Genomic DNA, 22,063 nt, shown 5'->3' with positions numbered 1-22,063 from the left:
AGACCATGAAGTGTACCTCATCTATGACATCCTGGACACCCAAATGCATAGAGGGTCCCTGTACTACCTGATTGACTGGGAGGGTTATGGGGCCGAAGAATGCTCTTGGGAGTCAACTCATCATGGGCACACCCCTGCAAAAGTATGGATCTTCCACAGAAATCATTCAGAGAAGCCTGGCCCTGTGGATTGCCCTAGGAGATGGGGTGGCACCAAGCACTATAGGTCTTGAACCCAGGCCAACATAGCTGCCAAGCAGGAGCCTTACTCTCTGCATCACTATGTTGCAAGGGCTGATGAGAAAACTGCTGCTAATACCCCCCACCAGAAGCTAGACCCACTGACTCAGTGGGATCAGAAGTCTAACAGCAGATTGCTATTGGACACTATTGTGTATAAAGCTTCCTATTCCTGTCCCATACCTTCTCTGAGCAACTAGTTGGTAGGCCTGTTGCTGCCCAGATTTCGCATGATAATTTTATTTAGAGCACTTTAGTCCATGCACAGCCTTAAGGATTCATCCTTCTTTTTCACGAACAGGACAAGGGCTCAGACTGGGAAGGTGGACTGTCAGATAAAACCCCTTTTAAAATTCTTATCACAGAACTCCAGTTAACTCATTGAAATTACCACAGTTTTCCCTTCTGTTTCATAAAGCAAACTGTTTTTTTTTTTACCCTTTAGGAACAAATACGGTATCAAATTTCTAAGATATAATTAGTTTAAAAATAATTATACATTCAATTTACTGTCCAAGATTTGGCTGAAAGATTATAATATTTTTAACTAACTCCTTTAATTACAGTTATGTAATGTTTGTAAAGTAATATATAAGTGTCAGAATTGTAATGAGAGTTTGCTTTCCAAAAGTTCAGAGAATTCCATTACCCCTTTCCTCCATTACCCCTTTTTGTACTAAATTTAATCTCACGCAAGTCACAGTCACAATAGTCACTCACAGACTCAACTAACTCTGCCACCCGCATCGCCCTGGGAAATTCATCAATGCTACAAACTACTGACCTTACCCTAAACCCATTTGATTGCAGGCCAGCTGGCTTAAATTTTCTTGCCACTCATCAGCACAAATATGGTAGTCAGTAGCTGACCTGTGAATAGTCAGGAATGCCAAAGAGCTTGTGTTTTTAGATAGGGTCACTGCGAAGAAAAAGAAAAGTAACTTAAATATTTCTTCATATAGCTGGTATTCTATTTGTTACATTGTAACTACAATAATACGTTCAAAAGCGTCTTCTAGGAATGCAAGATACTGGTATCTTTTATTTCCTCTGTGCTTTATGAAGTTTTAATTCAAGAAGAAGGCAGCAGTGGCCATCAGAATATACATAGTCCTACACAAGACAATAAGTAAGATAACAAACAAGAGAGACATCCTGAAGTTTAGATCAAACCAAAGAACTTTAATTCATCATACGTTAATATGGGGCCAGACGAATAGCCTAAATCATGTTGAGTAGCACCTTACTTCCCAAGTAGTCCTACAGAAATCTATGAGACCATTTGTGGGATAAATTGCTGCTCAACATCAGAAGAGTATCAGAATCTGGTCTTTGATAAATGTATATTGCTCCTAGCTATTGCACACAAAAAAGGCCATCCTCTGCCACTATCATCATCTCTCCCCCTAACCAATTTATTGGCTTAATGTGTGCCTTTGTTTTGATCCTGCACAAAAAAACTCCCAAATGGCCAAAAATGCCTTGAGATAAACGTAGGTCCCCCCTGTGACACCACTGTTTGTCACTGGAACTCTTGACAGAAGGTTTTTGTGTGAATTGTTTTCCCAAATACATATTCTTTTTATTTAAACTTTGTACTTCTCACTTATTCCTGGATTATATTAATCCCAACGCACTTAATTATTAAGCATTTGTCCTTCACACCACACTGCTTCTACCTCCCTATAAGAAAATTATATATTAATGTTTGATTCTTCCTTCTAGATACTTAAAACTGGTGTTTACAGAACTTTTTTTCCTCCACAAAGTAATTCCGATGGATGTGTGCACAGTGTATTTTATCAACATTATGAATAAAGAATATTTGTTTCTCTAAACCACAGGATATCTTTCTGTTTCACACTTAAAATATATTATAAAACATCTGATTTTTTCATAATACTGCATTATCTTCATATAGAGAAATAGATTAGTTTCAGTAGCATCACGTATACAGTGGAGCCAACTGCTGTCTGGTTAAGTTAGGGTATATGGGCTAGGACACTACAACACTCACACCCTGCTTCCTTCAAATATTGCTATAGCTTATCTGGGACCTACATAATTGTTACTTGAACAGCCATGCTTTGAGAACTCTTATTTTAATAACACACAAAAGCATGAGGCCTTTTTTTGGGTGCTGGTACTGTAGATGGGCAATAACCAGGTTTGTCTTCTGACTGTCCCCTTTCTCATCTCCAGTTCATTCAAAATGGAGATGCCAGGCTTATCTTCCTCTTAGCTAAACCCTGATCCTGCACCACTGATGTCAATGGGAATTCTGACACTGAATTCAATGAGTACAAGAGCAGGCCCCCAGTCATTCTGCCCATGTCACTTCCATACTTCAGTCTCTTCATTGCCTCTCTTCCTTCTTTTAAAGCAGGTTCAAGATTCAACTCCTCACTTAAGAAGCTCTCCACAACTCCATCCAGTCAACATCACTTCTCTCATCTTCATCCCCTCCTGCGCCTTGCAGTATCCGTACACTTCCCATCTAACCCTCCCTCTTTCTCCTTTGCCCACTCAACAGTTTGTACTGTCTTTCATGCTTTCCTGGAATAGGTTCCGACTCCAAGCTCTTACCAGACTCACTTTGGAAAAATGTTATAAAAACCCAACTATTTAATGATATGTACCACTCACAACATCACTTCGGGCCAATTGCACAGGTGAGACTTACCACAGTTCCATTCGTCTGAGTTGTCCATGCAGTCTAGCTGTCCATCACACCACAGCTCACGTGGCACACAATCATGGCTGGCACATGCAAGCTCATCTGCCTTGCAAAATGCTGCTGAGACAAATACAAATATTAGGATGATGATCCACTCTAAAAAAAACAAGACTATCATAAAAACGCACACTAAGATCCGATGGGTTAAAGGCATAGGGACAAGTTCACTGCTGGTTTATGGAGCAAGGGATAGACTCAGTGGGCAGAAAATCTATTGGGGGTGGGGAAGAGGCTTCTGAAATAAAAGATTACTACAACCTTGACTCGGAGGGAGGGGATCTGTGGGATGGGCAGTGGTGTCTGGAAATGGCCAGGGGTACAGGATTCAGTACATCCTACCTACTGAGTTTCATCTATGGTCCTCTTATTATAGCACTGGAGCCCCTCACAAACCTTAGATGGAAACTTTTTGTTTCTCACTTTTTGCTGGATTGTACTAATCCTAACCCAGATAGTTATTTCATGTTGATTATACATTTATCTTTCATCCTGCGATACCTAAAGCTTGGACGTATCATCATCTTCATTTTAGAGGAACTGAAGCACAGGGAGGCTTGACCAAGGTCACATAGGTAGTTTATGGCAACTCAGGTCCCCTACATCCCAGTCCAGTGCATTAGCCACAAGATCATCCCGTATGTCAGTTTCTGCTCAACTTCAGCCACCATGGGATTTTACAGCTTCCCCTAGTCATCAAAAAATCCACAGGAAGGGCAGTCATGGAACATTACCAGCCTCATTTTATCAGGATTTCCCCCTGGGGCACCAGAGCAGGCTGACACAAAAAAGTGTAATTAGCATCTTCATGCAGCAGCTTCAGTGTCTCTGGCCCTTAGTTCTCATTAATTTTTTTATATATCTTATAAGTTTATTGAAAGTATTACTGTACAAGTCAGGCATTCATTTACAACATTAAAAGACTCAGCTCATCATACATCAAACAAGCCACAATGAAAACCATAAAGGAGATACACTGATACTGTCCACTGTGACTTTAACAGCCATGTGTCTTTAGGTCAGGATCAATGTATGTAAATGAAGAAAAACAAGAACACATACACACATGCACAAAATCAAGCAAAAGCTAAACCAAACTACCATGCCCGGCATCATGCTCTGAAGTTCCCTAACTCTGGCTCTGGAAGGCCTCCAAGGGAAGCAAATTCCAGAGGCAGAAGGCCTTCAGCTGAGAAGCTCTAATGCCATTCCTGGATAATTCATTCCCAGGACTGACCTCAAGAATAGAGAGGAAGGGTGGTGCTATGATTAGGGTGCTAGCCCAGGAGACCCATATTCAATTTCTTGAGGTCACATAGGAAGTCTGGGAAAGTCACTAAGTCTCTCTGTTCCTCAGTTCTTGTCTGTAAAATGGGGATAATAGTACTTTCCTATCTCTTGAGGGCATTGTGAGGAAAAGTACATTAAAAATTGTGAGACATCCTTCTACAATCATGGGAACCATATAGGTAGCAAAGCTACAGTACTCCAGCTGATCTGAAATGCTGCAGTTTATTGTATAAATGTGAGTTGCTCTCTGTTAGTCACATCTCAAAACATTCAGCGCTTCGGAGTCTATCTTGACTTGTGTAGTCTGTGCATTAGTTTATCGATTACACTATGAGTCCAAAACTAGCTTAATATGCATTAAGATAAGGAAATAACAGAGAAATGGAAGAAGCCTACAGGCCTAAACTTGTAAGATAATAACATAAGCAATTAGCCCAATGATATGAGGCTTATGAACTTTGGCATAAGTAAATTGTTTAGCTTACCATAAGTTAGCAGTGACGCTAGGTCACAAAATGGCATAAGACATAATTTTGCAACAAATAATTTTGTTGAAATTTGCAGAATGCTGACAGGTAACTGCAACGAGTCAGTTGATGTCAGTTTGGAGTATTTTGGGATAGGCACATCAGCAGATGCTTAACCACCGAATTGTTGTAGTAACCAATTGACATATATACTAATGAGTTTGATATAATTAAGATACTAACCTATAGAATAAGGACACCCCAACATTACTAGGGTGCAACAGTTAGTTATGGGCAAAGGAAACTAAACATTCTTATGAATATTCATGGCAGTCATCAAACCTTACAATGGGCCTGAACATGAGCTAGGCCGGCAAGATCTCAATCCTAGCAATGATTATGCATGCCAAAGAGAGGATAGGACCACCAGCTGCCTCACTACTCTAGGTCTCCACAAGAATAGTTGAGATGATATTGGATGTCCAATTATTATTGCATTATTCATACTGTCATCTGGATTGGAACATTTGTGTGTTTACTAACTTTAGTAATAAAAATCTTAAAAGAGCAAAAGATCTTTTCCAAATGTGACTGTTGCTATCATGAATGTTGGGGTTCCCAACTGAACAATAATCCTAATAATACTGGATCTGATCTTGAGGCAAGAGTCTATCCAACCTCAGAGTGTTAAGTTGTTAATTTGAAATTCTTAAGTAATCAATATAATTAATCCACCATCAATAAATCAGGCAACACTTGCGCCTGGAACCATGCAGGAAGCCAAAAAGAGATTTGAGCATTAATGCTATGTGCTTTTCTAGAGAAGAGCAGCTGCATTCTGTATGGCAAAACGTGTGCATTTACCCTACACAGATGGTGCAGATACTGCCTCTCTGTATCTTTAAGCACCTGCCCCTGCCAACAAGCATCATAGCTGGTCAGGAATTATATGTCAAAATGTTTTTTCAACTGAAAAGGTGGTTTCCACACTTGGGATGAAAACAAATGCTAAAGTATCAGAATTTCCTAGGGGACAGAAATTCAGATTTTCAATTGGCTCTAATACCTGTCATTTCTCTCTAAGGCAGATCAAATGGCAGAAGATGAGACCACAGAACTTAAAGATTAAAAGTTTGATTAAAAGAAGATGAAACAGAGAACCATCAACATATTCATTAAATTGCAGCCAAAAAGCATCTCACAATCTCCACTAGTGGCTTCACATACACACTGAAAGGATGGGCAACAAGATGGAAGCCTCTACAGCAACTGCCGCTCAGTAGCTCCTCCTCCTCCTCTTCCCATCCCACTGATAAGCTGTGTAGTGTGAAAAGGAACTCATGTCAGTTCCTAGCTAGCAGCTGAAGGAAGGAGGAACTTCTAAGTGGGTGCAATACACAACCATTACCCAGTCCCCATGGGGGTTGTTGGAGTAACTCTACACTCTTGTTGGCACTGCATGGGATACAGTGATATTCTTCTGGCACTCATTGTAACCGTGAATACGTTGAGAAGCAGAGACAATGGAAACATGGGAAGAAATGAGCCAAGGGAGCAGTGGGAGAAATGAAAGACAGAAAGTGATGGGACTGGCTAAGCCAAGTGGGAGTGAAGAAGATTCAAGCAGCCATAGGTTATTTGAAAGGGAGTTAAGGGACTCAGGGAAAGAGACAGGAGGACCTATCAGTAATAAATTGAAGCCAAATGGATATAAGCAGAAAGAGACCAGGCAAGGAGTGACAGGGGAGGTGGAGATATGGAGCCACAGCAGTGAGAAGGGGAACCAAGGACAGAGAGGATACATAGGAGTCCAGAGTGACAGAGGATACAAGATGGAGAGGGAGGACTTGGAGCAACAAGGTGAATGACAGAGAGGATAGGTGGGGCCATTATATCTTTAGGGGGCTGCTTCTACTGTTTGTCCCATGTCCCCAAAATTCTAGACCCAGTCCTGACTATCAACCGGGTTAACCACTTACAGCAGTTCTTTTCATCCACTTTGTCAGGACAATCCGGAAAGCCATCACAGATCATGGTGTGCTGGATACACAGCTTGTTCGATGGACATTCCCAAAGACCCCTTTCTCTACAACCTGGACACAGACAAGAAGAGCTTTGAGTTACGCCATCCGAACATTTACTTACAATTAGGGCTGTGTGAATGGCTGATTTTCCAGTTAGCTAGCAGTTCTGAGAAACATGAAATGAAACAAAACTGGTTCAGGTTGAATGGAAACTGAAATTTTTCAAAATTTTAGAATAGAAATAGAATAGAAAAAGTTGGGAAAAATTGTTTGGAGTGAAACGAAACATTTTCTTCAACCTGAAACTTGAATAGTCATTGCGTCAAAGAGAGAAAGCAAATGAGAATGACTTGATAGACCAGTGGTTAGGTTATTCAGATGGGAGGGAGAACTCTGGGTTCCAGTCCCTGCTCCAATGGCTCTTAAGAATTTTATACAAAATAGAACAGCCTCAACAGGAGAAACTGAGAGAGACCCATCCCAGAATACCCTTAGCTGGGTAGCATGGGCACTCATCCAAGAAGGGGGAGACCAGAGTTCACGTCCCTGCTCCAGAGTAGCAATTCAAACCTGCATCTCCCACATCCCAGATGAGTGCTCTAGCCACTGAGCTAAAAGTTATGAGACCTCTGCCTCCTGTTTTGTGGGTGATGCTTGAATCCTCTTCTGAACCTAGCCCACAAAATCTACATGTCCCATTCTGATAATGTCAAAACAAATCACGTTGACATTTCCAAACAGTTTTCTTTTTTCATTTTAACCAAAAAAACCTCACTGAAATCTATATGAATTCATGAAAAGTTTCAGACAACCAAATTTGCATTCTTCAGCAAAAATAAGTTTTGTGCAAAAAAACGTTGCCTCAGATCTACTTGCAATATCAAATCTCTATAGGTTTTTTTTCTTAATGTTTCTGAAAAATTCGAGGTATGTTCAATTTTCAATAGATATTTTAAAAAGCTATCAAGAATAATCATTACTGATGAGGGAATAGAAGCAAGATTGTCAAAGTAAAAACTTGTTCAAATGGACATGAAATATACAATATTCCATTAGTCTTTGAGTAGGAATCTGTCTGACCTATTACTCTCATCTTATCCTTTGCTTATATTATATCCATCATTAAGGCCCTAATTCAGAAAAACATCTGTACCAAACTACTTCTGATATGTGTTAGCAGAGGTATGTGAATAGTTCTCATCCTGGATTCCGCAAAATGTGATTTAAAAGTAAAAGGGCTATGTTCAAAATATCAACATTTAGCATACTCCTCTTTCAATAACAGAAATACCATGGACTGGTTTCTTTTGGTAATCTTCATTAAATACCAAGGGAATATTTTTTTCTTGCAGTATTGATGTAAGAAGAGGCAGAGAACAAAGTGAAAGATGGAGAGGTGCTAGCCATATTAGGCATAAGTACAACGTTTCCTTGCTTGAGGATATTTACCACTTCATCAAGTGGTTGCACAGATTCACCCTTGCCAACTACATGCATCCACCTGAAGATTCATTATTATGCAGCTAATACAGTCACTGTCTCCTCCAAGTGACATTAATCAATTGCACTGGCTTCATAAAAAATTCAAGGTGAACTCTTACAAAACTATGTCAGAGTGTTTTGATAGTAGGTTCCTAGTCTGTCATATGGAGGAAATTAAGAATAATTAAGATTTAAAGAATTAACGAATAATTAAGGCATAATTAAGGTTTATAAAACATTTAGCTTTCTACTTTTACCTTGATGGTTTTCTGGAAATAATATTAAACATCTCACTGCAACATCAGAGTTTGGAAACAGCTTACTTTGATGAAGAAATGTTCTCATGCATCACTGACACAATAGTAACAGAGGAGGCCATAATAATACATGATAAACAGAATTCCCTTGATTTTACTCTTCTAATATTAATTTAAAATAGATGTAGTTGTGGCTGCCTTGTTTAATCCATTCTATAGCTGATCACATTGGTTTCACACTTTAAATTTAACCCAAGGTCAGACTCAAGTGACTGGCCCATGCGATCAAAATAAAAAACAAACAAACCTCAGTTCTGTGTGTTTGCTACGGTACGAGTGGCTTGTAAGATGTAGTACTGTTAAACTTTTCCTGGGCTGGAGCTCATGTAGTGTATTAGTTTAACAAAGGGTAGCACTTACTAAGTTAATAAAAGGAAATGTAGCTTACACAGTTTCTATTTCCAAGGTGAACACATTATGATCGTAAGTGAGAGAAAAGTCAGCTCACATGGCTATACAAAGAATTTATTTGGGTTCCTCCATCGGTAATTGTAATGTAGTACACTGATTGCACAGAGTATTCTGCTTCATTTACATCTTACCTACTAAGCCCCATTAGCAATGTTATGAGTTGTACAGAGAGGAATAATTGGCCTTCCTGAGAGAATAATGGGGAATAATAGGCAATATTATGATGAATGAGTGTCAGGAATGAGGACTTGCAGTTGTGTCTGCCCAGTCTCCGGGCAGCATATGAGCACAACTGAGCAATAGCTGGGCCGCCTGATAGACCACTTTGCCTGATTGGCCAAGGAAGTCAGCAAGCCCACTTTTAAGCGAAACAGCAACAATTGACCATTGGCTCTTCAACACACGCGCCAACAGCTACTATCTCTTCTGTGCCTGTCCTGCTCCCAGCCTCTTTCCAGTTTTGTTCCCAGCCTTGCTCCTCTCCTGCCCAGTCTGCTTCAGCCCTGCTCAGTTCCTGACTTTGGTGCCAACCACTAGGCCTGACTGCACGTCCCAGTTCATGGTAACGAGAATGAGGCATTATTATCTTCATTTTCTCGTATTTAAACACTGTGGTGCTGACAGTTATTAATTGCTGAAATGATTCCAGATGGGCAAAGGAGGCAATCATCAGAGCCAGGTTATCATCCTCTGCATTTGGCTCAGTGTAGGTTACAGATTCTATTCCAAATCAGGGCTAATCTTTGAGTTGAAGATACCAATATTTTAGAAGTTGATTTTGTGAGATTCTCCCATGCCCTTCCATTGGTTGAATTCCCTTCTAAGATACAGAAGTCCAGGCAGGGACACATATGTGTGAGTTACACCTCCCCGTACCAGAGGAGGGATAATGTATGCATCCCTGTCCCATAAAGGGCTTTTTTATCTTAGGAGTATGTTCAAGGTCATATTCAGAGTCTTTGTCTTTATTTTAAAGGCACTTAATGGTCTAGGCGCAGGATACCTAAAAGATTGCCTGAAGCTCCAGGATTGGGCATATGGTGGATAAATGGCTACTCAATGCACACGCCCACAGTTGCGATCTCTCCTGTCCTTGCCCTGCTCCAAGGGAGAAAGGAACTATCTCACTGCAAGGATAAAGCTCATCTGTGCAATGGATATAGCTCTCTTGGGTGCTAGTCCAAGGATGTGAAATGAACTCTCAGAGGTTCTAATAACCATCTCAAATATTATCACTTTCCACTCCAAGTACAAAATGCAGCTATTTGACAATGCCTTCCTAATAAATACACATACACAGCAGACATACATTGAATGAATTAAAAAAAATGTAAAAAATCCCAAACCACTCTTCTAATTTGCCCTTTGAAGGGAGAAAAGGGAGGTGAATACTAATCACAATGCCTAATGTACTTCTGGACAGCACTAGGACACAATGAAGGTGAGGGAAGATACAAGAACCTGAACAGAATGGTTTAGAATAGAATAGTTGACTCTAGCCTAAGAATCTAAGGGTTTGTCTAGACAAACAGTGAATGGCAAGCTGGGCTATAAACCTATCGTGCACTAGAATGCTGTGTGCTAACGGTTTGTGGGGGACCCTTCTGCTGCACAATAAAAATTCCATAGTGCACTTTGATCTATTCCACTTTGAAACAGGACTAGGTCAATGCACACTAAGGAACTTTTAGTGCAGTGTAGCAGGGTCCATGTGGACAGTTAGCATACAGCCCACTAGTTTGCCATGAAGTAACTGTTAGGCCCAAAGTTACGCATCAGTCTGACTAAGCATTTACCACTAATTAAATGTTTGTTCGCTGTTGTCCTTGATAACTTTAAAAATGTTTACAATGTTTCATTGTCAAGGGCCCTATGGCTCCCGAGGATACTATATAAATGCATTAACATTGTTTATCTTTGATTGGAACAAAGGCACCCCGGTTAGAACAGAAGTTCACTGTGTATATTTCAGTGACTCTGGCCACGGACACACAAACTGATTTTGCAGCGGAAGATTGAGAGTTCTACCCTGCATGCCAAATGTGTTATTTCTGATGAGCATCTGTACAAGGGTGGTGAAGCACTGGAATGGGTTACGTAGGGAGGTGGTGGAATCTCCAACTTTAGAGGTTTTTAAGCTGCGGTTTGACAAAGCCCTGGCTGGGATGATATAGCTGAGGTTAGTCCTGCTTTGAGCAGGGGGTTGGACTAGATGACCTCCTGAGGTCCCTTCCAACTCTATGATTCTATGATTCTATAATAAGGATTGTTATAATATGCATTTCTTAATTTAATGTTTACGGAAAGCATGTCTGCATTTACACAACCCCATCTCAAGTCCCAGTTTTGACGGGAGAAGGGGATTTATGTACTATCTCACCTTTGTTCTCCTTGAAGTTATGTGTAAACTCATTATCATTGAAACAGTCATTGTACAATTGCTATTACTTGAGTGCTTAAAATTAAATGCCAGGTCTTTTTTGTCGCAGCTAAAATACTACCATGAGAACTAGAGCTGCAGCAAACAATGGAGAAGGACAATGCTGATTTTGAAGGTTATACTCCTTCACATCCACAATACTCCTGTTTGCCACCTTTCTGCTATCTACTTGCTATCACCAGTGGAGAAGGGATACTCCCACAGCTGGACCATAAAGTTGGCAGAGGTGGCTCCTAAAACAGCCAATCAACCCATACAACCACAGAGAGCATGTCAGAGCAGGGAAGGGCACAAAGGGAGATGGCGCAGCTGGCGCCAAGCACAGCTCTGCTTTGCCAATTTTCAGTTTGCATTTGGACCTTTATGGGTAGTCTAAGAGGTGCTCTAACTCACATTCGAGCCAAAGCAAATTGAGAATGAGGGATCTGTAAATGGCCCCCTTCGTCCTGTGGTGTGCAGATCTTGGTACAGGACATAAACTGACATAATCACTTTGGTTGTCCTAACACAGTATCCACTACTATGCCTGTTGCTTATGGCATCTAAAATATACATTCTTTAAATACAGTCTGTTGAACTAATGTTATAAAAAAGTTGTGTGTTCTCTTCTTAAAAAAATAATAAATCCAATATATTCCGAGCTAGCCATTTACACAGGGAAAGTTCAATGATCTCTGAGTTTGTCCTGCATACAAAGAATATGAATGAGATAGAGATGGCAACATCTAGAGTTTTAAAAGCACTGTCTGTTCTCCTGTAACAACATTATCCATGGTCAATGTAATGTCATTCTGACAGCTGTAATTTTCTAGCAGATGCAGCCTTCCATATTTATAGAAGCTGATAAGAATTCTGTTGATTGCTAGTGACATTTTGTCTAGACCAAAAAGAGAGAGATCTACAAAGGAAATTCATTTTATGTATCAAAGCAATATTTTATACCTTAAAGTCAAGGAATATAAAGTGACTCTAAAAGATAAATAGCTATTAGTGTTCTCAGGAGTTAAAAGCAAGTGTCAATGAAAATAATTTTGAAAGGAGAGTAATCAAAACAATTGGAAATTAATGAGAATTTTTGTCCAAGGGATTTGCTCATTGTTGCTCAGGCACAGCACATTCTCTAAATTTAAGTGGTAAGAGTTCCTTTTTGCCATAAAAGAACTCCGACATGAAATTCAGAATAAAGTTTGCAGTTACAAGCAATATTCTTGAGTCTACTACTAGAGGCTGACAACTGAAAATTGACAACATTCCTGATACTTCCAGTGTTGGAGTCCATTTCGGTAACAGAGACTAGAGCACAATAAGCTCTCCAGCCTGTATCAACACATCATCAAAAGAATGTTAACATGTAAACATTTAAAATTGTATTTGAATGTTCAGGACCTGATTTGGCACTCATTCCTTTTCTATCCCGGCGTTACGCCATCAGTATCGATGGAGCAATACAACGGGGAATCAAGCCTGCACCATTAAAGATTTCCTCCTAAATAAACCAATATTCAAACAGTCTGGAATTGGTTTACCAGAGCTCCCACACTTTCAGGGTTATAAATGATGTTGATATTCAGCAAGCAGGATGTAGCCTGCACTAATTTTACAACCAACCATTAAAAACTCAATTTTTGAATACATTTCACAGCTTTTTCTTGAGGAAAAGGGGCTTATCATTTGAACTTTCAGACTGTGGGTTGAACAAAATGATGGAAAGCAGCAATTATGTCCTCTGACACTCCAGCTGCTCTCCGTTCAATCAGCTGACTCATTTTATTAATTTACCACAGTTGTCCTCGTCACTATCATCTTCACAGTCAGCCTGGCCATCACATCTTCTGGAGGCCAAGACACACCTCCCAGAACGGCACTTGAAGTGACTGGGTGAGCACTCTGTCAATGTCAGAAAACACAACACTTTCAGTAAACTGAAAAGCACAGTCCTCTTTATTTATTAGTATTATTTATCATTGTGACTGGATAAAAGACAGGAACAGAAACCCTGTGAGATACTAAGTTGGAACTATGCAGAAACAAAAACTATTCTTGACAAATAGACTGAGGATGGGGTGGGGTGGGGTGAGGTGGGGTGGAGTGGAGTGGAGTGGGGTGGGTGGGCAAACATCACCACTTTCCCACAGCCCTCTCTTCACAAAGTGCCACCTCTCAAGTTCCAAAGCCTCACAACATTATTGGCAGATATTGTTTAGGTTGAGGGCACCAATTTTCTAGTTACATTGTCCAGTGATGTTGTGTTGTACAGAGAAAGGTAAACCATTCACTGTGTTGATTTTATAACATATGATAAGATTTAGCAATTACATGACTTTTTATTTTATTTCACAAAGTCCTTAATAAGTATTCATCAATTAATCCTCACATCACAACTGCCAGGAAGGATTTTCAGAAGTGCCTTACTGACATAGGAAAAAAAAGTCCCATTGAGAGTCAATTTGGACTTTTGCTTCTAAGTCACTTAGGGCTAGATTCACAAAAGGATTTAGGTGCCTAAATGCCACTTTAGGTGACTAAGTTTAACATTTAGGTGCAAGTGAGATCCTTAAAACCCTTGCTCAGCTGCTGCCTAACCGTGGAGGCACCTAAAGTCCCTAGGCAGCAGAGTTTCCACTGTTACTGTCCCTTTGGCACCTAAGTTTCCGCTAGTGATTACCCACACAGTTGCCTCAGTCTAGGCAACTGGTCACCTCTCCCTTGCCTAAGCCCCAGAGGGTTCCTTGAACAATGGGTCCCCTGCCTATCTTTCTGCGGGTCCCAATCCAGTAGAACGTCTCGTCTCAGAGCACACTTATACAGATACAAAATGGCTACAAGCAGGGGAAACGGTGGCCAGCCTTAGAACCTTATAATCCATGCTGTAGCAAGTTCAATTCCCTCCTCTGCCTGATGTGCAGCAGGTATTTGAACTTGGGTTTCCTACCTGTCAGGTGAGTGCTGTAACCACTGGACTGTGGGATATTTTGGTGTGGGGCTCTCTCAGGGTGTTTTGTTGAAGTTGTTCCATTGTGTGTAAATAATTAAATATACACTGGGCCCGAGAGAGACTAAGAATGACTCTGTAGGGAATGTGTAAGAATCCCAAGCACAGATAAGTGCCTCTCTACAGCCAAGATATAGATTAAGAGTTGAGGGTCAAAAGCATATGGCTGATACTCCAGCTCATATTATCTCACTATCTCCCCCCAAAATTAACAAAGACTGACAAAAAATGAAAGGCAAGACCGTGTCGTCCAACTCCATAGCTGAGGCCCTTCAGTGAGAAGGAGCAACAGCACAACACCAGCTGCCCTTTCTTTATAATGAGTAAACAGAATCATTTAAAGGCAATTCCATTCACGTGTTCCAGACCCAACATGCATCAACAGTATTTGGTGAGCAATGGCGTGGATGGGTTTGAGAAATCTGAGGTTGTCATATGTTGTTGAAGTTGGCCTGATAAAATCCTTTCCCCAAAAAAGAGAAAAAGAGCAGGCAGTAGTTGGCAAGGACACTAACATCTGTAGAATTGGTTTCTTAAGCAAAGACTTGACCACATCTTGTTTGTTTACCATTGCCAAGATCTTGGCTCTCCCTCAGAGAAATAGTAATGCTTCACAGCAGCAGATTGGCAGGTCTGCAGGTAATGGGGATAATGTGCAAATAGAGGCAAGTGGCCAGGTGTTTTGTTACCCACACCCCTCAAGTAATCCATAGCAGAATAAGGATAATTTTATCCTTCCCCAGAATGAAAGCTCTTAAATTTCTTAACAAAACTTTATCCTAGATGTAAATAGATAATATGTAGTTGGAAGGATCAGGAATTCTCCCAAATCTGATTTTGAATAATTTGCACAGCATATTAGCCATACTGAGAGTTTAATTCACCTACCTGACATAATATAATTTAAAGGGGGTGTATTAAAGCATGAAATGGAATCACTAATTTACGGCAAGCTACGAATTTATATTTAATATCCAATTGTAAGTATTCTAACAGGTAACCTTCTACATCCTCATCAGGTGTTAGGCAGGTTCGGTTGTCTGAGTTTTCTTCTGGGAACTGAGTGCAGTCTGTGTCTTCTGGCCATTGCAGGCCCACAATCCCAAGCACAGATTCACAGCGTTCCTTGGAATGCTCACACAGAGCCCTGGAGGGATGAATTGGAGAGAGTGAGTAAAGATATTGGGTAGAAAAACATGTCATGACAAGCTACCAACTATTGCTGGAAACTAGCACTCCTAGCTGAGAATTTGAAGATGGAAAAAAAAATACCCTATTCATCTTCTTTATATGAAAGAAACATGCATTACATGCACTACATTTTCCTTAGACAAAAGAAAAATATATTAAATTACGGTAAGCAAACTATTGCCAAAGTCATGCCATAAAAGTCACAATAGCAATAGTAAAGTTTCTTACAAACACTCTTTGCTCAGACGGAAATGACAGAGGAGCTATTCTTAAAGCAAAAGATCCTAAACTCAATTGTATGCAGAGAGATCAGGAAAAGAGATTCCTCTAGAAGAATTTCTTAAATTAATCAATGTAACAATACTAATGTTTGACAGCTGCACTGAGACCTTCCTCCTGAAGGATGCCAAAGCACTTTACAAAAAGCATACATACAGCAGCCATGAAATACTGCCTCTTGTGATGTGGAGGGCAGCAGCCATAGCAAACTGCATAACAACTAGCAGTAGAAAGAAAATTTTGGCTAGGGACACTGGATCATATGCCTTATCTTACAAAAAAGTGCCATAGGAACTTCTAATGTTCCTAGAGAACAGGCAAGTTCTGGACTTCTAAGGTCTCTTCTCAGAGGCCCACTCACAGACCGTAGTACACTATCTACTGTACAGAAGGTTGCATGGCTGAATCAACCCCTCCTGTATTTGAACCTGTGATTCCAGGCAGTCTAGCGGTTTCAAACCTGGAAAACAAAAGACTCTTCAGTGAATTTAGTAAAATTAAGAGGTTTGAGACCAAATGACCTAGTTTTGAATGTGCGGTCACTGTAACATCAACACTTGTATCAGGCTTAGAAATAGGCAAGAAAATGGTGTTAATTTTTAATATTTATTTTTTTCACCACAGAAACATAGGAATTGCCACATCAGATCAGATCAATAGTCTGCCTAAACTAGTATCCTGTCTTGGAGAATGGCCAGTACCAAATTTCAAGTGTATGGAGCGAAAACCCATAATGAGAAATTTTGTAATAACTTGTCTATGGGAGAAGCTTCCTCCTAACCACAGGCAACTTTTGATTGGCTTATGTCCTGTATCAGAGGCTGATATGCCTATAATTTTTATTCTAGCTGAGTAACTGCAGATGATAGTCTTATATTAATGGAATTGTCCAGTTCTTTTTTGAATCTGACAAAGGTCTTTTTTTTTATTGTATCTTCTTTTAGTGAGTTCCACAGGTTAATTATGTATTGTGTAAATTAATGTTTTGTTTTATCAGCTGTAAATGTTACCTTTCAACTTCATTAAATGTACCCTTAGTTCTTATATTATGAGAAAGGTTGTTAACAGGAGGGTCCAATTTACCATCTCTATATTTTGTGTGCCTCTGACACATCACCTCTAATTTGCCTCTTCTCGATACTAAACAGCCTTGATCTTTTTAATCTCAGCTCACATATGGAAGTCTTTCCATGCAACTAATCATTTTTCATGGTCCTTCTCTGGACCTCTTTTTCTTCTGCTCTGTCACTTTTGAAAAGGAGTGACCAAAATTTAACATGCTGTTTAAAGTAAGGTCATACATACTGTATCAACAATGCATATAATGACATCATGATATTTTCAGTATTATTCTCCTCAAATTTCATTTGTTTTTGGGGAGATAAAAAGATTAATTTTTGTTTCTCTGCCTGATCATTCAACTAAATAGTGAGAATGAAGTGCATATGTATTTTAGAAGGGTGTGTGCGTATATGTGTGTGCACGCGTTCTTCAGAGAGAAGTTGCAAAATCAGTTGCCTGTGTGGCAAGTGCTGGAAACTACAGTGAATAATGGGAGTTACCTTTTGTAAAGTCAAATGGCATCTGCATATTCCTTTCAGATAGTCGCAGAAATCTAGTCCGTTATTTTACTTGTGACAGTAACAGTTGTTGACAGTCACTGGACTCACTTAGAATGAGAGCAATCTGAACTCTATTTCTGGGCCCACCTGAAATGTGACACACTGTAGTACAAAGAGATTTAATTTTATACAAATGGTCTGAAATCAACTAGCTATATTATGACCCAGCAGTAATTTGTTTCCTTTTAGATTTGCTGCTTCACCGAACAAGGTTACTACTCTGTGTTGATTCAAATCACATTTGAACAGTTGCCCGCCATTGTTTACTTATTTGGCCTCAATCTTCTCAATTCCAGAGTTTTCTGCTCTGCTTATTTTCTGATGACAGTAAGGGCAGTGAAAATAATAAAATATATTTTAAAGGTTTGGGTCTAGTTAGCTGAATCATTGCAGTAATTTCTGCCTTCAACATGTCTCCACTCCCCACAACCTCACCTCCCCCCCCAAAAAAAAACAAAAACAAAAAGCACCTTCTCTCAAAGGAGACAGTTTCCAATAACTGCTGCAAGACATTCAATTTTAATTTTGGGGGAACAATTAAAATGCAGTTAACATGTCAAATAGATGACTGAAGCCAATAACAGTGCTGATGTTAGCTCTTTGCAATATAGCAAGAAAAAAAAAACCAGCAGACAATTTACAGGAGCAATAATGGTGCCTTTCGTGGTTCCAATAAAATGTCTCCCTTATTAGGGGCTTGGTAATGGAATATAGAGCCTTTTTCTACTTCTATGTCACTAGTTCAAATCTGGTCTTGGTAGTAGTGACCAAGGTTAACATTTGCTGGCTGTTTGGCAGTCTGTGTGAAATGAGTTGGTGGTTTATATATTGTTCTTAGTTAACAGCCATCCACATCAAAATGGAGACAAATCACTACCCTAGTTGTCAGAGCCAACAGAAAGGCAAAGGAAGAAATGGGTAGAAAAGAACAAGAATGAGGCTCACTGTCAAAGAAGTGAGGAAGCTTGTTCTGATACTACAATCGCTCTCTCTACTTTGTATTAAACCAGTACTTCAGTCTCCAGGACTTTCAATCTAGCACCTTCCATGAATATTAAACTCACTTAAAAGTAAACCGAAATAATAGTGGTGTAACAAGACTTGCAAGAATAGGTAAGGGACTCCCTTCCTGATTCCACCCCCAACACTTCACCCAGAATGTCCTATCACTCCCCACTCACCCGATGACACAGGAGCTAAATCTGAGTGAGTGGCATTGTGACCCCATGTGCCAAGTGACGTGTCAGAGCATCTGGTTTGGCTTCCATAGCGTTCTGGACCTTGGCCTGACTGTACCACTTGCACTGCTGTAGCTATGCCACTGTAAAATATTTCCTTCCTCTCTGCAAAATGCCATTAACTCAAATACTGGGACGACAGTGCACAAAATGATGGAAATACCTAGTGACACCAGTCATGAGAAAATTTGATTTCCTCAAAAATCTATCGCTGCCAGTATGTTCTTTGTGCCATAGACCTGCTTGATCAAACAACCAAAGTCGCTAGAAAACACTTGCAAATAAAAATATGTAATCTCCAAATCTTGGAAGGGCAGCTCTGTATGTGCAGGGCTTGAAGGATCATGCCTTTTGTTGCTGCAGAAGTGCTATGTACTGTTCAGTTTGCCTTATTAAAGGGGAACCATACTGCACAGAAGTTGAAATCATACATGATAGATCACGAAGTGGACTCAATAACAGCCATCTTAATTCTTTACAAAAACTGGTTCAACATGTTCCCCTTGCTGTACATGACCTTCTTCAAAGACTTCCACTTTCAAAATAAAGCATAATGATCCACGTAATAATAAAAAGGTGATAAATTTGGTGCTCTTCACAAAGCAGGGACGTGTGTTATATACTTAGACAACAAAATTAAAATAGCTGATTAGTATTAACTAGAATAGAAAATGGAGATGAGGACCCCCAATATCAATAAATCTTATATTAATCAGATTGGAAGATGTTATAACAAACATATGATTACAATGTGAGTTTGAAATCCTGGGCTGTAAATTGCACTTGAACTTAGAACATTTATCACAGGGAAAATTTCATTAGCTGGATTTTGTTTAATATTTACAGAAAAAGACACGTCATATACAATGTGTATGCACTATTCAAACCAATAAATTACTGCTATCATTGAGCAAGGGTGTACTTAATTTGCAAAGGCTGAAGCAGATTCTAGAAAAATAGTTTATTAGAATTTTCCAAGGGAAAGTAAACAGACATTCTGCCTTTTTAAGAGCTTCAGGAAGCAATTAAATGTTTAAAAGTGAATCATATATTTCTGATCCTTGCATATACCCAAGTTAAATCTCAGTCCACTAGTATGAATCCATTTCTTTATAGCTTCCACCTAATGTTCTTCCACCTAATGTTTCTATTTCTATCTATTAATGTGTTCAAAGTTCTTCCTAAATCAGTGTCATCTGTGAATCTAATCAAATATAAATTTACTACTCAGTCCATATTTTTAATAGCTACACTGAACATTGCAAACTCCAATGCTAGCCCTGTGGAACCTTCCCTTGATAAAATTCATTCTCTGTTTATGGTCTAAGATAGGACAGAAAAACTTGAGACATTTATGAAAATAGTTCTACTAATTTAAGTTTTTGTTAAGCTATTTTTAAACAACCTACATTTTGTGACTAAAGCTAGTATTATTATTAAAATTATTTCAATCGCAATACTGCCCCAATTTGCTAGATAGGCAGAAAGACAATCCTGAAGAGCATATCACGTAATTGTTGCTCCTTTATTTTAAAAAAACACAACAACTAATTCTGGCTTTTAAAAATTGGGATAACTTTTTTTTAAATTATTTTTTGGTTATCAAACACACATGTGGATATGCTTCAGCATGTCACTCTAATAACCCTTCCTGATCCGCTAAGGTTCATGATCTAATTCTCTATCTATGCCATGTGCATTATTCTAAATTTCCACTTTGAATTATTATTAGCTTGTACTAGAAAATTGATCGCTAGGCAAAGAAACATTGTCCATTTGCCAATCTTAGAGGAATAGCTCTAGATAGCCTCCCAGTGTCATATTGTAGGAAACCATAGGACACATACAGTAATTTTCTATACAGTCTTCTTTCAATACAGCCTTTAATATATTGGACCTTATTGAAATTTATTGGATGAGAAAACCAGAAAAATCCAGATAAACTAAGAAGCATTTGAGTTTGTACATAAAAAAACGGATGGGGCAAAACTGGACTATATTTCTATGTACTTGCTGTCCAATTTTGGAAAAGTGACCATCACATTCAAATCTGGTCTTTCATTAGTTAATATTAGGTAGAGTGCTTATATTGAAGTGATTTTATCTAATATATAATACAGGATTAGTGCAATATACAGCCTTATAAATATTCTATATAAAGTTTAAAATACAAAACTTAATTGAAATGCTATTCTTTTACCTATGTCATTAAATATTTCAAAACCCTCTCATGTATATAAAAGAAGTACATTCCTTTCACTTTGCAAAATATGGGTCCAATCCTGATCCTACCAAAGTAAAAGGCAAAACTTCCTTTGATTTCAATGGAAGCAGAGTTGGCCTTTAAGAAAGATCCATATAGTGTTTAAACTAGTCAAGAATCCAGTTGGGGAGCAGTCACGTTACCTGCAGGGTGGGATACGCTGATTCGTTTGAGGGTCACATTTTGGTACCAAGATTGTACAGGCAAAAAACATAAGATACTTGTAGCAGTTAGTCTGAACCAAGGCTGGAAAAAGGGAAGACTCCCAGCTGATGGAGGCTTCCTTCTGAGTCCTATGGCCCAAGTAGTTTGGGTAGTTAGTATAGTTGTAAGGCAGGTTCATGCAGAGTTCCAGAGTAATTGGTTCACATTGACCTTGTGAAAGAAAAGAACATACATTCTGTAAAGCTGGATGAAATCCAAACTAAATAATTACAAGATTCTCATTATTTAAACTGGTAATACTCTCTCTGACCTCCTAAAATCGATCACATTTTACGTAGCCCAACAGGGTTCGTGGAGTTTTATAAAGTGGCCAGCAGCCTCTCTAATCTGTAATACAAAGATGTAGTTTATGAAAACTACAGGTCCTTGAGTGCAATGGTCCATATGAGACTAGTCATGTCAGCAAGGGAAGGAGGCTTTGATCCCTACATAGCTAATCAGTTAATCACAGCTTACATATTTATACATACTAAGGTCTTTCTCCATGGTAACTTTTGGACACTCAATTATAAAAGGGTTCAAATAAACTATTACATGAGCTAATTCTTTTTAGCTAAGAACTCTTTCAAAATCAAGAGTTTTTATATACAATTATCAAAATACAGCACAGATTGGAAGGTGTTTTGTCAACATTCCCCCACCCCAAATTAACAGGGGTGTTAAACAGGAAAAAGAATATTATATCTATTTCACTGTACCCAGAAGCCCCCATTGGACTAGGCACTGTACAAACATGTAGTCAGAAGCCCCCACCAGCTTACAGTTTAAGACAAGTGAATGTAATTAACAAAACAGAAAGATAGGCAGGGGGGAGAACAAGGGTAACAACAAGTATGCATGGTTATGCAG

General features: G+C 39.2%; 1 protein-coding gene across 2 annotated transcripts in view; it reads right to left on the bottom strand.

Moving 5' to 3' along the window:
* The window catches only part of CORIN (corin, serine peptidase), a 268,435-nt gene that overhangs the window by 40,427 nt on the left and 205,945 nt on the right, over positions 1-22,063 (bottom strand). For both annotated transcript variants that reach the window (XM_067531205.1, XM_067531206.1), the window contains exons 11-16: positions 21,133-21,364; positions 15,398-15,543; positions 13,184-13,291; positions 6,710-6,823; positions 2,923-3,033; positions 1,029-1,158 (exon numbers count right to left, since the gene is read on the bottom strand). In XM_067531205.1, coding sequence (XP_067387306.1) covers positions 1,029-1,158; positions 2,923-3,033; positions 6,710-6,823; positions 13,184-13,291; positions 15,398-15,543; positions 21,133-21,364 — 841 coding nt within the window. The remainder of the gene's footprint in view (positions 1-1,028; positions 1,159-2,922; positions 3,034-6,709; positions 6,824-13,183; positions 13,292-15,397; positions 15,544-21,132; positions 21,365-22,063) is intronic.

The sequence above is a fragment of the Emydura macquarii genome, unplaced genomic scaffold (genome assembly GCF_026122565.2).
Source record: "Emydura macquarii macquarii isolate MOO-44397 ecotype Brisbane River unplaced genomic scaffold, CSIRO-AGI_Emac_v2 contig_3128, whole genome shotgun sequence".
Lineage (NCBI taxonomy): Eukaryota > Metazoa > Chordata > Testudines > Chelidae > Emydura > Emydura macquarii.
Note: the sequence above shows the minus strand (reverse complement) of the source record. Positions and strands in the feature narration are given on the sequence as shown.